Raw genomic sequence first — 15304 nt, 5'->3', positions numbered from 1 at the left:
GTGGGGAGCCCTCGACCCCGCAGGCTGAGCCCCAGACGCTGGCGATGGCCGTCACAACGGGGTGGCCAGCTCGCTAGGCACCGGGGGCTGATTGAAGCTGGCCACTACCTTGCAGCCCCACGCGGGGTGGACATAACGACCCCGGTGGCCCGGAGACCCCGTACTTAGACCAGAGCCCGGCTGGATCCTGAGTGTGACACTAAGCGACCCTCCCAACCAGAGTGCCAGGTTAGGGGCCCTGCGGGATCCCCACTGGGCACCCCCCCCTCCGTTCAGGACAGTCAGGACCACCCCTGAGTGTTCCTCAGGCCCCCGGGGAGCCCCAGCACCCGAATCCCACCGTCACCAGCGGGGACTCCCGGACTCCGTTTCTGCATTTGTAACGACGACTAAGGCAGCCCCAGGGGCAGCAGTGCCCAGTGCAAGACGTGGCTCACGCAGCCGGAACCGGGTGTAGATATGCCCCACCTGGGAGAGCTGGTATTAGTGGGTCATTGCTGTGCCACGATTGTCACGGCCATCATCATGGGCGAGGCGCGGTGGGGGCCGGGGGCGGGGGCTGCTTGAAGCAGAGCCCGGGCCCTGGTCACCTAAGTGCACCACGTGTGTGTGGAACACATTCCCAGGCACAGCCAGACCCCTGCTGCTGCCCAGAAGCTTGCTGTGGACTCACCTGGAGGAGGGGGCTCCGTCATCCCCTGGGCTCGCGTGGCAGCCGCTCTTCCGGGTGGCGGGGGCTGCCCGTGCCTCCCTCGTGCTGAGGTCTGCAGGTCAGAGACATAGCGTGGGTTGGCGCACAACCTCGGTCACCCCGATGTCCGGGGGCTGGGAAGGGGGCCAGGCTCCTTGCCCCTGTGGGGCCTCAGCCTGCATTTGCCCCAACAGACTCTACCCCCGTGATGGCTGAAGCCAGATGCGTCTTTCCAGCTCTGCCTGTGCTCCCACCGTCAGCCTAGAGACAGACTGGCCTTGGGTCCCCGCGGGCGGGCTGCTGGGGGAGGGTCCTGCAAACTCCTGGGCGTGGCGAGGGCTCCTTGCAGAGCCAGTGGCTGTGGGGTGTCTGACCATGGCCCACTCTGGGGGGGGGCTAAAGGAAGGGGGGGACCCCACGTGCCTGAACAGAAGCCCCCAGAACAAGAGGGCCCCGGAAGCCTCTGGCAGGTAGTCTGAGGGCAGTGGAAGGACTTCGGGTCTCCCGGCCCTCATGCCCAAGCCGGGCAGCCCTCGCTCAGACCCAAGCAGTAAAGAGTTAAGCGCCAGGCCTGGGGAGGTCTTCCCTGCCCTGTCCCCTGCCCCCATCCTGTCCCTGACCCTTTGGCCCCTGCAGCCTGGCTGGGTCCTCTGGCCCTCACTCTGCTGGTAACCCGGGCTGAGGCCTCGTCCTCTGCTTCTTCATCTGAGAAATGGGGGTTCGTCAGACACACTGCTGATGGGGCCGTGGGACAACAGAGCGGCCAAAGCCAGAGGGGCCTCCACGTGGGCTGAGGTCTTTGGGTGGGGACTCGGGCCCTCTGGGTGGAGAGGGTAGAGGAAAAACAGGCCCCCCTCAGCCTCTCTCTGCCTGAGCCCCGCCCCCCCCCAGCCCTGCTCCTGAAGCCAGCCCGGCAGGAAGCGGGGGGGGGCTCCTTCTGGTCCCATGTTCACTTTTGCTTTGGGGCTCCTCCCTGTGAGCCCAGTGCCCCCTCTGCCTCCCCTCCCAGACCTGCCTCGGGAGTGCCTGCCCACCCCTGAGGATGCCCCCGGGCCCCCAGGCTCCCTGAGAGGAGGGCTGAGCCAGCCTCGGGGGCGGGGGGCTTTTCCAGGACAGCAGAGTCAGCCAGAAGGAGGGTGTGTGGAGGGTGGGGGGGCACCGGCCACATTTGGCTTCTCCTTTCAGGGGTCACAGCAGAGGCTGGGCCACCCAGGGCCAAGGGTTCCAGCCGGGGCCCCAGAGTCCATCTAGACTGGGCCGCCCAGTAGCGGGCGCCCTCGGCCCAGGGGCCCGAGTGCCCTCCATGCGTTGGGAACGGCACCGATCGGGAAGAAAGGAGGTGGCGGCTGGAGCTCAGAGGTGACACGGGTGCACGCCAGCCGACAGCTGCTGTGCTCAGCGGGGCCCGCTCCCTGCTCCCCCCCCCCCCCCCCGACGTCACCCCTGCCGTACCTGATATTGCCCAGGCCCGGGCTTGGCCGTGGCCACCATCGCTGCCTCCGGGGGCCAGAGGTGGACCCCAGCCCTGTCCTGCCGCCCCGAGGCACCTCCGGAGGCCGCCCGCCTGGCCTGCCCCCTGGAGCTTCCCTCTCGGCTCTGCGGGCAGCCGTCAGGGCAGGGAGGCTCCTCCCGGGCAAGGAAGGGCGGCTTTTTATGCACCGTCCCGTGTAAATCAGGATTGGGATGGGCCCTTCCCGGCCGGACTTCCTGTGTGTGTTCCCCGCTGATAACAGGGAGCTGTCAGCGAATAAACAGGAGGCCCAGGGGCGGGCGGGGGCCGTCAAGGGGGTGGCCTGGCCGAACTGTGGGCAGGGGTGGGGGAGTCATCCCCTGGGACCTCTAACTCTGAAGCAGCCGGAGACCAGCCTCAGGCCCGGCTGGCGACCCTGGGACCCACTGGTCCCTGTGTGTGGCAGAGGACGTGGCTGGGAAGGCCCTGGGCCCAGCCACCTGGTGGGACCGCAGGCCACGTTCCTGCAGCTCTGCAGGAGGGACTGTTTGTTCTGTGCCCCTGGACTCTCCCCCAGGGCGTGTACCCGCACCCCCAGATGTGCGTGTCACAGGGTGGGAGGCAGGGCCCACAGCCCTGGGCGGGGGCACCCAGCCAGAAGAGACCTGGGGACAGGCAAGGTAGGCCGGTACTCAGAGAGCAGCCCATTCGATGTGTCCCGGGGACCCAGCGTGGCTCGGTAGGGGTGACAGGGAGGGACAGTCATCAGCTCGAAGCCTTCTCCAGGAAAGCCACCCCAAGGGGCAGTGAGCCCCCAGTCCTGGAGCTGTGCCAGCCCGGGGCCTCTCTTGGGGGCAGGGAGAGCGTGTCCCCTGGCCCTCCTGCCTCCTTCGGCCTCCAGAAGGCTGAGGGGTGGGAGGGGTGAGGGTGGAGATGGGGGAATGCAGGAGCCTTTGGGCGGCCAAAGGGGGTGCTTCCTCGGTTTGGCCAGGGGGTTCAGCCCCCAGCCCCCCGGACTGACCCTGTTTCCTCATTTAGGTGGTGCTGGGGACCCACAGATTGGGCATCAGTTGCTGTGATCGGGGTGCATGGGTGCCCAAGGCGGGGCTGGGCAGCCGCTGAGGACACACCCAGACCACACAGTTGGAGGAGGGTCCCTGATCACGCGGGGCCACTCCAAACCCTGGCTGTCCTGGGGGTTCGAGCCTTGCTCCGGGGTCGGCCCCTTCCCGCCCACGACCTGGAACACCCTCATTTCCCTGACCTTGAGCGCCTCTGCTGGCCCTTACCTCCCTCCGGCCCCACCCAGCTGGATGTCCTGGCCAAGAGGGACAGGTGGAGGGCAGCTTGGAAGATTCCCCCAGAGCGACCGGCCTCCTCCCCACCCCCACGGTTGGGGCAGGGTCTGCTGCAGCCACAGGACTGGGGGGCCTTTCTCGGTGGTGCCCCCCCTCCCGCCCCGAGGCTGGAGCTGGCAGCCGAAACCCTCCTCCCTTCCCCCCCCCCCCCCCGCGCCATCCCTTCCCCACATTCGCCCCATATTCAGCAATGGCCGAATGTACTCTACAGAGCGTGAGAGAGGCGCCCCCGCGGCCCACCGCACCCAGACCCCCACCCGGAGATGTGCTCCGAGCCCCTGGTGGGAGACCAGCAGACATCAGGGCTGGCTGCATCCGGCCCCCTTTTGAGTACATATGGGGAAACTGAGACCCAGGGGAGGGAGACTTGCCCCAGGTGAACAGTGGGGCAGAGCAGGGCCAGAATGGGGCAGGACTGGTCGGCTCCTTCCATCTGCCTTTCTTTTCTCCACGACTGCCTCCCTGCTCCCTCAGGGGGTCAGCCCCCCACCCTCAGACCTTCCCTGCCAGTGCGGGGGGGGTGGGGGGGGGCGGGAGGGGGGTGCTGACTTTGGGAGTAGCTAATTAGCCAATTATGGGAATGGTTAGTGGCTCAGCTTTCCCTTTAAAGCTTGGGCTTGTTAGGGAACTTTCTGGAAGGATGCCGCAGAGCACAGAGGGACAAACGCGGGGAGAGGGAAGAAAGCCGGGCTCCCTGGCCCCTGGGTGCCAGCCAGGGTGGGGCCCAGGCTCTGCCTGCTGCCCACCTGTCCTGTAGCCCCCACTGCCCTGCCTCCAGCCCCTCCCTGAGCTGAGATCGGAACCGGTCTAAGGAAAGGAGGCCTTGGGTCCAGGCGCTCAGGGCCCAGCCTCTCCCTGACTTGTCATGTGCCCTCCACTCTCAGGTTCCCGGAGCCTCAGGGGCAGACGCAGGAGGAGGGCTGGGGTCCTGCCCTAACCCGGCCCGTTAGGGACGGGAAGGAAGGAGACGGGTGTGGGGGAACTCCAGGAGGCCCCGGGGGGCCTGGAGAGGGGCGAGGCGTGCCTTCTGCCCCACGGCCTCCCCGGGGTGATGGATGGGTGGAAGGAGGCCTCCTGGAGGGGTGGGCTGGGGCTCCCTCCACCCCCACCCCCCGCCCAGCCTCTCCTCCCACCCCCGATGCCACCCGTGTAGACTCACGAAACACACAGCCTGCCCTCACGGAGTCATCTTTGAGAGGAGTCAGTGTTCCTGTGCCCCAGGCCCATATCCCCTGAGGGCTGGGTGGGTCCCGGGCATAGCTGGGCAGCTCAGAGACCTGGGCCCGGAGCCTGGCCGGCTTCCGGCATGGCATCCAAGGCTGGAGAAAGCTTGCTTTCCACTGCTGGAGACTCTGGGCCTCAGTTTCCCCCACCCACCCCAGGCACGGTAGAGCTGGATCCTTGCAGCTGCCTCCCAGTCTGCCTGAAAGTTCTGAAGTCAGTTGGACTTCAGTTGGTTAGGAAGGGGTCTTGCTGCCTTACCTTCCCTGAGCGTGCCGGTCAGGCGGTGGGGCGTGGCACAGCTCAGCCAGGAGCTCCTGGGACCCCTCACCACCGAGCTTTCGGTCTCTGCAGCCCCCGGAGAGGGTAGACCGAGCCCCCAGCAGAGGCCGGCTCAGGCGGCTTGAGGCCGAGGGGCACCGGGCGAGGCGTGTGACCAGGGCTGCAGGAAGGAGGGACGAGAGCGTAGAGCAGAGGAGATGGGCCTTCCTGTTTACCCCCCGGAGCAGCCGCTGGCCTCGGGATAGGGTGACTCTGTCACCACGGCGGGGTCCAGCTTCTCGCCAGATGTGCCGAGCCTTCACCAAGGGATGCGCCGGGCCCGGTGACCTGTCTGTCCCCGGTGGGGGCTGGGCACCCCCGGGCCGGGTGAGCCGTCGATGCCTGAGCTGGGCAAGGTCTCGAAGGGAACCCGACGTTTTCTAGGGAGCCTGGGGTCTTCAGTGCTCCGTCCTCCACCCCACTGCCCACGGGCCCCCGCGCGGCCTGCCTGCTGGAACCCCCCCCCCGCCGTGCCAGGCACCGGGCACGGCACTCACGAAATAGCCTTCAGATGATGCATCGGAGGCAGCCAGGGGCAGCCAGTGGGAAAGGAAAGCCCTGGTCGTGGGGTCCAGGGGGGCCTGAGCAGCGGGACACCCTTGGGGGACGCTTGGTCCCTTCTCCCTGCCCCCCGGGGCCCCACCTCCTGGGGACTGCCCATGCCGTCACGATACCCTTCCTGCGGCCCGTCCACCGCTGCTCAGGCCGGAGGCCCAGGATGCCGCCTTTGCCCCGTCCTTCGTTCCCATAGACCCCCACGGGCTGTGCCTTCAGAACACGTCCCTCCTGCCACTGCCCCATTCTGGTCCAGGCCACCATGCTTCTTACCTGGCTGACCTCCTCCTCGGCCCACGGGGTAGCCCTGTCCCCCACCCCGGTTTTTAGGGAGATTTGTGAAGGTGACATCAGATCGTGTGACGTCCCGTAAAGCCCAACAGAAGGCTTCCCAGCGCACTCGGACCAAGTCTGATCCCTCACTCGTGTCCCGATGCCCCTCCCTGAGCACCAGCTCCACGCTGCCGAGCGGGACCTCATTTGTGCCGCTCACACGGGGACGGAGCTGGCCCCCTAGCAGGTGCGCAAAGGGCAGGGAGAGGCCACGCGGGCCACCCATCACAAGCCCGCCCAGACGCCCCCCCCACCAGGCGGCTGCACACGTGCGTCCTCACAGTGAAGAAGCACACCACGGGGAGCACGGACAGCCAGCACCCCTCCAAGAGAGGCCCCGAGTCCGCCCCAGGCGCCCACGGCGTGGTTCCGCCTGCTTTCATGGAGTTTCAAGTCCACGGCGCCGCACGGTGCCCGAGTGGTGTTGGCCTCTCCCGCTCCGTGGCACGTCTGTGGGCGGCCGGTGCGGCGGCGTGCCCACCCTCTGGGCAGCTTCGTGTTCCGCAGGGAGAACAGAGCAGGCCACGCACACCGCCGGCCCTGGCTCTTACCCGTGGCGCTGCTTTGGTGGTCTCTGTGCCCGCCTTCCGGCGTGGCTCCCGGGCACCTGTCCCTGGGACTGTCTTGGGGGACCCGCTGGTCCGGGGAGACCTGTAACACCAGGGACTGCCCGGCAGAAGTCCTGGTCACTCCCCCAGCGCCAGGGTACCCGGTGCCTCATGCCCTCTTGGCACGTTCTGATGGTTTTGCTGTGGTATCGCTGGATTATTATTTCTTTAACGGAGGGAGAAAGACTCGTCCTGTAGTGGAGACACCGAGGCAGGGTGAAAGCCAGGCACAGGACTCTTGGGGAGCAGCACAGCCCCCAGGGCGCCGAGCTCCGGGCTTCGGCGGGCCCAGCAGTCTGCAGGCTGCGGGCACGGTGGACGTCCCAGGGCACTGAGTGGGTCTGGGCGGTGGAGAGAGAAGGGGCCGCCCGCTGGGGAGCGGGAGTGGGCTTAGGGGTCCCCCTGTGCAACCTCTGCTGTGGCTGTGCTCTGTGTTCCCGCTGTCAGGAGCCTCCAGGAAACACTCACCTCCGTAGTGCAAGGCCTGTTGGCCAGGTGGGGGGGGCCAGGTGCTGACCATGGCCACGAGGTGGGCACTGGATCCTGCCTGGAGGCTCACAGGGCGGGCATTTGTGGTCAGGGCCCAACTGCCAGAGCCTCTTGCTGAGCAGGGAGAGCCCCTGGCAGAATCCAAGACCCCTCCCGCCTCCCCCCAGTACCGCGGCCAGGCCCTCAAGGGTCACCTTCGGGGTGCTTGGCCCCCTGGCCAGGGTTTGTCCCAGAGCGGGCTCCTCTGGGCCCTGGGGGCAGCCCCCACCCCCTTGGGGCTCCCTCCTCCGTGGGGGCTGAGGAAGGGGGCTTGCCCCGGACCCTCACCCCCGGCCTGGCTCCCCGGACGGAAGCCCTACTCGCAGTCGGCCTGCAATTTGCCAAGCCCAGCGGATGGGGCGGCCGTTAACGCCGAGAGGAAAAAACACTTTATCTCCCGGGACGGAAAGGGAAGCTCCTGAGAAGGGGGGCAGGTTGATGGAGGTGGGCGACTGTTCAGCCCTGCCTGAGGGGGCCATCCTGTCCCCGCCCTGCCCACCAGGGAGAGAGGGAGCCAGGCCCTCTGAAGCCGACGAGAAGGACAACTGAGGCCCTTTGGCACCACGCCGCGTGCACATGGGTCCTCATGGGCTGTCACGCCTGCCCTGCCAGCTCCGGGCCGGGATCCGACCCCCTTTACGGAGGAATGACCTCTCGGGGCCACAGAGACTGGCGCGGGAGAAGCCTGACCTCTGACCCAGAGCTGAAGCTCTCCCAGGGCGTGGGCAGGCAGGGGTGCGGGGGCCGTGAGGGACGGATGAGCCGGTCCCTGTCCCCCAGGCAGGCTCCTGGTACGTCGTCTGTGACTGCCCATTGTCCCAGCGGCCAGGGGAAGCTGGGGCTGCTAGGAGGGGCGTCAGAATCCCCTCCCCAGGGACACCGTGACACCTTCGGGGTTGTCACGGGCGCCAGTGAAGGCAAGGGCATTAGAAGCTGGAAGGCTTCCCTGCCTCAGTTTCCCCATGTGTCAGATCAGAGTGTGGAGCGTCTGGGGGCCCTGGGCTTTGGGGGGGGGAGGTTCCGGAGGCCTCCGAACTCCACCAAGTTGGGCGGTTTGTGCTGGGCCTTCCCAGGGTGGGGGGAGGAGGGGTCGGCAGCTTCCACCAGGTCCCCAGGGGGCCCGTGACCCCAAGTGCGGAGTCCGTGTGGGTGGCCTCGAAGCGTCTCCAGCATCCCCCGTCCACGACCTCAGCTCCAAAGTTGCCTGTGAGTATCATTATTTTTCAATATCCTTAAAAACGTCAAGAGAGAAAGGAAAGAGGCCAGAAATCTCTGCTTCCTCTCAGCCAGGAAACAGGAAGTGAGTGTGCGGGGAGATTGCGAGCCAGCCTGCAGGAACAATGGGGCCCCCCCAGGGAAAGGGGAACTGCGTCAAGCAAGCAGCCAGGGTGGGGGGCCCGCCTGACCTCTCCCGGCCGTGCGGGGGCCCCGCGTAAATTTAGTCTGGGTCTTTCCTGATGAAAAGCTCCAGTGCCCTGCTGCTGGGGGGAGGGGGCGCGAGGCCCACCGTGGCCCCCGGGCGTCGGGGCCCCTGGCCTCTTAGGGTCCATCCAGCTGTGCCCTCCTCTCCCCTATGGGTAAACCGAGGTCCAGAGGGGAAGAGCCTGGCCTGGGGGCCGTGCGGTGTGGGGAAGGCACACCAGCGCCTGTGTGGTCAGGGCTGCCGGTCGTCCCCGGAGGGGCCCCAGGCCCAGGACGCGAGGAGAAAGGCCTCCCCTCACGCCCCCTGCCTCAACGTACCACCTCACGCCCTGCCGTTAAGGGAAAGCACGCCTGGCGGAGGCGGAGGGAGGGCAGCAGCGAACGGGCGCCGTGCCAGGCCTGGCTCTGGGCCCCTGGTGGCGCGATCTCAGGCCGGGTCCAGGGGGGCCGTGACTCCTCAGCCCCACGGGTCAGCGTGGCGTCTCTGGCGCGGGCCCACGGAGCCGTAAGTCACACGGCGCACGGCGCCCTCTCTCCAGCGGTGCAAGTCCGCGGAGCGTCGTCTGGTGACGACGCCCGGCGGCCGCCATCACGGCCGATCTCAGAGCCCTTCCCTTGCTTCGAAAGCAGCCTGGAGCTTTGAGCGGTCGCCCCCGGAGCCCTCCCGTCCCGTCCCCGCTGTGCCTTCCGTGTCCAGACGTGTCCGTTCTGGAGTTTCACGTGAGTGGGATCCCATGCCGTGTGGCCCTTGTGTCAGGCTTCTCAGCACGTGCCAGGCTCGTGGGTTCCGTGGCGCGTGTCCGTGCCGCCCGGGGTGGTCTGCCTCGTCCTGTCTGTTCCTCAACCGGCGGACGTCGGGTCGTTTCTACCCTCTGGCTGTCGTGAACCCTGCGAACGCCCGCCCAGATTTTTCCGCGGATGCGGACGCTCACTTCTCTCAGGTACAGACCTGGGCGTGGGGTCATGGGATCGGGTAGCGGCTCTGTGCCCCCTTCTGCCCCCTTCTGCCTCTGTGATCACACTCCCCTGCCCAGCCCCAGGAAGGCCGGAGGAGCCACTGAGGTCCTACGGGGACCCTGGGACGGCATAGGAAGGGCACCCGTGGCGTGGAGCTCGTGGCCTCCTCTGGGCCGGCTCGAAGCTCAGCCCCAGGAGCCTCTCGGGACGTCACACGGCCTGTGGGCTGTCGCCTTTCTGCAGACTTGGAGCCGGGAGTCAAAGGGATCCCCCAGGATGCTGTCCCAGACCCGGCCCTGGAGCCCCTTGGAGATGCAGGTGTTCCGGATTCTTGGGGTCCAGGCCAGTCCTGGGCAAGCCCCCATCCTTTCCAGTGTCCTCGGGCCATAATGGTAATGATCAGACGCCCCAAGCTAAATCTTAGGGTTCCCCTTTGACCTCCGCTGTGCCAGGAGTGGACTGGGGTCCAGAGAGACAAGTGCCCCTCGAGGCCATCTGGCACACGGCAGAGCTGGGCTTAGAGTCCAGGCCCCCCTGAGGCCTCCACGTGGCCGGCACCCGCTCGCTGCCTCCCAAGCGCGTTCTAGGATCAGAGTGCTCTCTGGTGAGCAGGCGCCCCGTGCCTGGGTTCCCGGTGTCCTTGACCCCCTGCATGTTCTCCTCCAGCACCCACCACTGTTCCGGGGTCACTCGCCCCCGGGCGTGACCTTGGGGAGGTGGCCCGGTGTCCTTCCCTGGGAAGGGAGGGGATTGGAGTCAGGCCTCCCTCCAGCCCGGCGACCGTGGTGGCAGCTTGTGAACAGGTACCAGGTGTGGGGGCCGCCCCGAGTCTGAGAGGTCGGTGGCACTGCCTCAGACCGCCACCCTGGCCCCGAGGACGCCAGCCAGACCCTCAGCCAGGATGCCCTGCAGCCCATGGTGGCCCCCCACCCCCCACCCCCGGGCCCGCCTGGGGATCGCAGCTTCCTGAGCCAACCCCGTTCTGCACAATAGCCGGAAACGCCTTGCTCGGGCTGTGGTCCAGGCGGCCATGTGTGGCCCTGGGAGGGCTGGGAAGGCTGCTCTGCGTGAGCGCCAAGCCCCCCCCGGTGGCCCTGAGAGCCCCGCCGGCCTGTTGTCTCTGGGCGGACCATGGCCACCTCCCCACGAAGGCTGGGCTGGCGGGGTGTTCGGGACGCGGGCCACAGCTGGCCATCATGCCCAAGGCACGCCCCGCTCTGTGGTCAGGAAGGGACGCCCCACCCCCACCGCGGCCCAGCCAGGAGGCTCCGCCAGGTTCGTAGGGCGAAGCGTAGAGGGCTCAGGGCTGTGTCTGTGCCGATGTCCACGGGATCTTAGTGGGTCAGACACAGGGGGTACAGGAGCGCCCCGAACCTCGCCCCCCTCAGCTCCCCACCCCCCACACTTTAAAGGAGCAGTATCCAGAAGGGAGGGAAGCACCTTCCTCACCGGGCTGATGCCCGGAGTCGCGGTCCAGCCGGGCCCAGCGCCCCTGCGGGAAGACACAGGTCAGGGACGAGGCTTCTGCCCCTGGAGGCAGAGAGGACGTGATCCCTCCAGGGGCGGAGAAGCCAGCTGGCCTGTGGCTGGGAGGGGACAGGAAGGTCTCTCTGGGCCGGGCGTCACCGACTGGGATTGTGTTTTGCCGCTCCAAAATGGAAATAGATGTTTTCTGTGTATCGTCAGGGCTGTGAAGTGATACGTGCTGGTTTTGAAAGAGCCGGTGGATGGGAAGCACGAAAGCTGACGAGAAAGCGGTGCGTCTCGCGTCCCACCGCCTGGCGTTTGCAGGGCTCCTGCGTGCCCGCGACGCCCCGCCGTCCACAGGGGCGAGGGTGCACGGGCCTGCACAGAGCGGCTCCCGCCAGGCCAGCGCGTCCTCGAGGTCAAGCGTGCTCGGGGCTGAGTTATGTTCAACACTTACAACAAGACACGTACACTTTGCACAAGACTATTTTTTACCGCGCTTTTGGGTTCACGGCAATATTGAGAGGAAAGCACCGCGTTTGCCCGTGGACCCCTGCCCTCACGGCGGGCTCCCCGCCACGGACACCCCACCGGGTGCTGCACTTGTCGCGGACCCACACGGACGCGTCGTCGTCACGCAGAGCCCGGAGCGTGCACGGGGCCGTCCGTCCCGTGGGTTTGGACAGACGTGGGATAGCACGCACCTGCCGTTCCGTCTCCCACGCGGTGTGCTCGCCGCCCTACCGTCCCGAGCACACAGTTTCGTGTCCGTGCCGTGTGCGGGCCCAGGACGGGTGGCCGCCCACCGCCAAGTGGGATTCCGCGGTAAGGTGACCGCGGTTTGTAACAGAAGTGGCTCACTTACGGTGTCTCCAAGAGTAAACATGGAAATACCACGCGGCACAGCCTGTCCGCTCCTGGGTCCGCGCAGGAAGGCGCTGATGGCGGCACTGGAAGATGGATGGTCGGACACCCGCTGCCTGTGGCTACGGTTCACGACAGCCACCTGTGCGCCCACCGATGTGCGGGTCGGCGAGGTGGCATTGCCACACCATGGGATATTGTTCAGGCACAAAAAGCCCTCAAGCGCCCACACGCACCGCCACGTGGATGGGCCTCAACGATGTGCACGTAGGAAGGGCGTTGGTGCGTTGGTGCGGGCGGGGGGCCGGGGGCCGGGCGGCCCGCTTGCTGGGTGCGGAGCCTCAGGCTGGCAAGACAAAGCATTTTGGGGGCCACGTGCCAGTAGGGGCCGCACAGTGGTGTGAGTGCAACAATGCCGCCAACCTGTGTGTTGTGTACGCGCTCCCACGACTTGAGAGAAGTCATAATGAATTGTGCCAGGGGCGCCCGGGGGGCTCAGCCGGTTACGCGTCCGACTTCGGCTCAGGTCATGATCTCGCGGTCTGTGGGTTCGAGCCCCGCGTCGGGCTCTGGGCTGACAGCTGGGAGCCTGGAGCCTGCTTCCGATTCTGTGTCTCCCTCTCTCTCTCTCTCTCTCTCTCTCTCTCTCTGCTCCTCCCCCGCTCGCACTTTGTCACTCTCTTTCTCTCAAAAATAAATAAACATTAAAAAAAATTTTTAATGGAATACACCAGACCCCAGACTCATACGCTCTCGCGGTGAGCTGCTAGGCACATGGACTACGTCTCGATGAAGCCGGGAAACCAGAAGAATCACCTGCGGGCAGGTGGGGCCCTGCTGGAGCCTCAGAGCGGCTGCCCGCCGGGCCGTGCCGATGGCCTGAGAGGTATCCGGGGACTGGCTCTCACCCCACGAGACACGGGGGGCATATTTGGGGGGACCCCAGCCCAGGAAGGTGCATCTCCTGGGCCCAGGCCCTCTGTCCCACGCTCTCGGGGGGCCTGGTGTGGCCCCCGCCCTCCCGGCTCTGTCTGCAGCGCCCTCCGCGGCCCAGTGCCCACCCTCGTGCCCTTTCCCCAGCCAGGGGCAGCTCCCGGAGCTGGGAGAGATGACTTCTGGGGCCCGAGGTCCTCCACAGCCCGTTTACCAGACCTGCTGTGCGGCCAAGGGTTGTGGTCACTGTGGGCAGTGGGGCACGGCTAACCGTCCCCTCTGCCCGTTGTCAGACTCATGATGGCAAGGTCATTTTAGGTCAGATGGCAGGTAGAGTGGCTTGGGAGCTGGGTCCCCGGGGGTCAGCACAAAGTCTGAGCCAGGCCCGAGCTTCCCTGGGACCTCAAGCGGGGACACGGGCAGCCTCTGCTCCTGGGGGCCTCCTGGATAGGCCTGAACCACAGGAGCACTGTGCACAGAGGCACTGGGAGGGGTGGGGACCCGCTCCCCTGCTCCTTGAGAGCTGAGAGAGAGCACTGGCCCCGGGGAGGGGTGGGGGGAGCCGGGGAGGAAGGAAGCCTCGGTGGCCGTGGCCAGCTTGGTCCTGGCTGGGCCAGGAGCCCTTGCCACCCGGGGCCCCAAACTCCCCCAGGCCTCTGAGCACAGGGGCAGAGAGGAGGCGGAGGGGGAGGCGGAGGGGGAGGGGGAGGGGGAGGAGGGCCACCACCGGGCCCTTGTCCTCCTGCCCCAGCAGGAAAGGCTGACCGGGGCCGGGGACAAAAGGCGGACGTGCGGCTGGCCATGTGGGCCCTTATCAGGCCCGCACCCGCCGGGCCGCAGGGTCTCTGCGGAAACGCTCCTCTCTGCCCGCCTTCCTGCCTGCGCCCGGCCACCCCGCCAGGCGCTGTGCAGGGGCGAGGGGAGGCTGGCAGGGGTGAGGCGGTGGGGGCAGCCGGCGCAGGCCCCCTGGCCTCCGGGGCTCCGGACGGAGATTGGAGGAAGTGTGAGCGTTCTTCTCTCTGCCTGCCGCGTGCTGTGACGTGACAGCTAATGTTCTCCCCGTCTGGCAGGCACCCCGGGCCATCGAAAGGCCCTGCAGTCCCGAGACTGTGGCCGGCCAGGTCCTTGCTCGTGCTCGGGCCCCGCTGGGACTGTGCGGCCCGGGGAGGGGGGGGCGGGGGATGAGCACAGGCAGGTGGGGCTTCCCCGGGGGTCAGCACACAATGCAGCCCACCACACTCCCCTGGGATCTGCACGCTGTGTTTTCTCGACAAAAAGCGTGTCTTGATGAACAGATTCGAGGAGGTCCCTGCTGCAGGCAGCGGGGGACGGGGCTCGGCGGGCGTTCCCACCAGGACCCACGGTCGGCGTGGGGGTGGGGGTACAGGGGGCCTTGTCCTGCGGACCCTTCTCACCACCCCTGGGGGCGGGCGCTGTGGGCTCTGAGGTGCCACAGCTCTGAGGCTCTGAGTGTCCCGGCCACGCCAGCCTCCTGCCCCTGCCGTCCAGCCCCGGCCCAGGCCCCCGCTGCCCCCTGGTGGACGCGGGGCAGGTTGAGGCCGAGCTGGTGGCAGTCATCGCTCACAGCACCCCGCCCACCCCAGCGCGGGCCTGCAGGACATCCGGCTGGGGAGAATGGGGGACCCAGACCAGCCAGGTCACTGGTCCTTCATGATCGGCCTCTGGAACCTTCCGCCCACCGAGCGTGGCACGAAATCTGCGGGAGTGCTGCCGCACTCTGAGGAGGGGGGGCCGGGCCCAGCCTTCAGAGCCATCCGCAGAACTACAGCTGCGCAGGCCTCCCAGCGAGACCCCAGCATTCGTCCCGTTGCCCACAAAACCCACAGGACTCTCTCCCGCCCCACCACTGCCCGGGAGGACACAGGAGCAGGCGGGGGGGGGGGGGGCGGGGCGCTTCGGGGAGGACACTGCTGGTCCTCTGGGGCTCGTCAGGACCAGGCGAACAACTGTCACCATCTCCCCAGGATGTTAAACCCAGAGTTGGGTGTGACTGCACCCCCCCGCCCTCCCCGGCACCGGACCCTGGGTTGGAGGGTTGCTCTGCCCCTCCCCCCACACACCCAGTGGCCCCAGGTCCCGGGCTCCAGGCCCCAGGCGGCGGCTAAGTCAGTCTGGAGACTCAGGCTTCCCTTCTGTGAAATGGGCAAGAGTCTCTCCTGGGTGCCTCTGTGGCCGGGCTGAGGCCTTGTCTTCAGACAAGGCATGTAAACCTGTAACCGTGTAAGCCGAGCTCGGTTAATTACTCCCATTTCCAGAATGAACAGACCAACGTACAGAGAAGTTTCTCAGTTCTGGTGCCTGGGGAACCTGACCCTAGGGTCAGGGGCCTGGCAGCGGGGACTTTTCGAGCTCCTGGAGGGTGCCAGGGTGAGGCCAGGGTAGAGAGGCCCCGTCCCGGTGGGACCTGGGCCGCCCTGACAAGGTATGGTCCACCGCCACGGGGAGCAGAGTCCGGTGGCCACTGCCCGGGCCTCCGTGGTCACGCAGGCTGCCCCGATGACACGGGCCACGTGAAGGCACCCAGAGCCCGCGGCAGGGTCCCCTATTTCCGCGTAGGGCAGGAAGGGCTCCAGGA

At 67.2% G+C, this 15304-nt stretch overlaps 2 protein-coding genes across 8 annotated transcripts in view; one reads left to right on the top strand and one right to left on the bottom strand.

The window, feature by feature from the left end:
- The window catches only part of EGFL7 (EGF like domain multiple 7), an 11163-nt gene extending 10399 nt beyond the window's left edge, over positions 1-764 (bottom strand). For all 4 annotated transcript variants that reach the window (XR_005787130.1, XM_040464375.1, XM_040464373.1 and 1 more), the window contains exon 1: positions 674-764. The gene's annotated coding sequence lies outside the window, so the exon portion shown is untranslated. The remainder of the gene's footprint in view (positions 1-673) is intronic.
- Positions 765-7202: 6438 nt separating this feature from the next.
- On the top strand, positions 7203-12326 carry LOC121022850 (uncharacterized). Of its 4 annotated transcripts, XM_040464369.1 has the most exons (3): positions 7203-8271; positions 9118-9428; positions 11131-12326. In XM_040464369.1, exons 1-3 carry the CDS (start codon positions 8028-8030, stop codon positions 11743-11745), a joined length of 1170 nt encoding a protein of 389 aa, XP_040320303.1. In that variant the 5' UTR covers positions 7203-8027; the 3' UTR covers positions 11746-12326. The 4 variants fall into 4 exon arrangements, with proteins under 4 accessions (XP_040320303.1, XP_040320306.1, XP_040320304.1 ...); XM_040464372.1 differs by having other exon boundaries at positions 8114-9428; XM_040464370.1 differs by having other exon boundaries at positions 8114-9428; positions 9522-12326.
- Positions 12327-15304: the final 2978 nt, after the last annotated feature.

The sequence above is a fragment of the Herpailurus yagouaroundi genome, unplaced genomic scaffold (assembly GCF_014898765.1).
Source record: "Herpailurus yagouaroundi ecotype Mexico unplaced genomic scaffold, PumYag 440, whole genome shotgun sequence".
In the NCBI taxonomy this organism is placed as follows: Eukaryota; Metazoa; Chordata; class Mammalia; order Carnivora; family Felidae; genus Herpailurus; species Herpailurus yagouaroundi.
The sequence above is the reverse complement of the archived record's forward strand: the minus strand, read 5'-3'. Positions and strand labels throughout refer to the sequence as shown.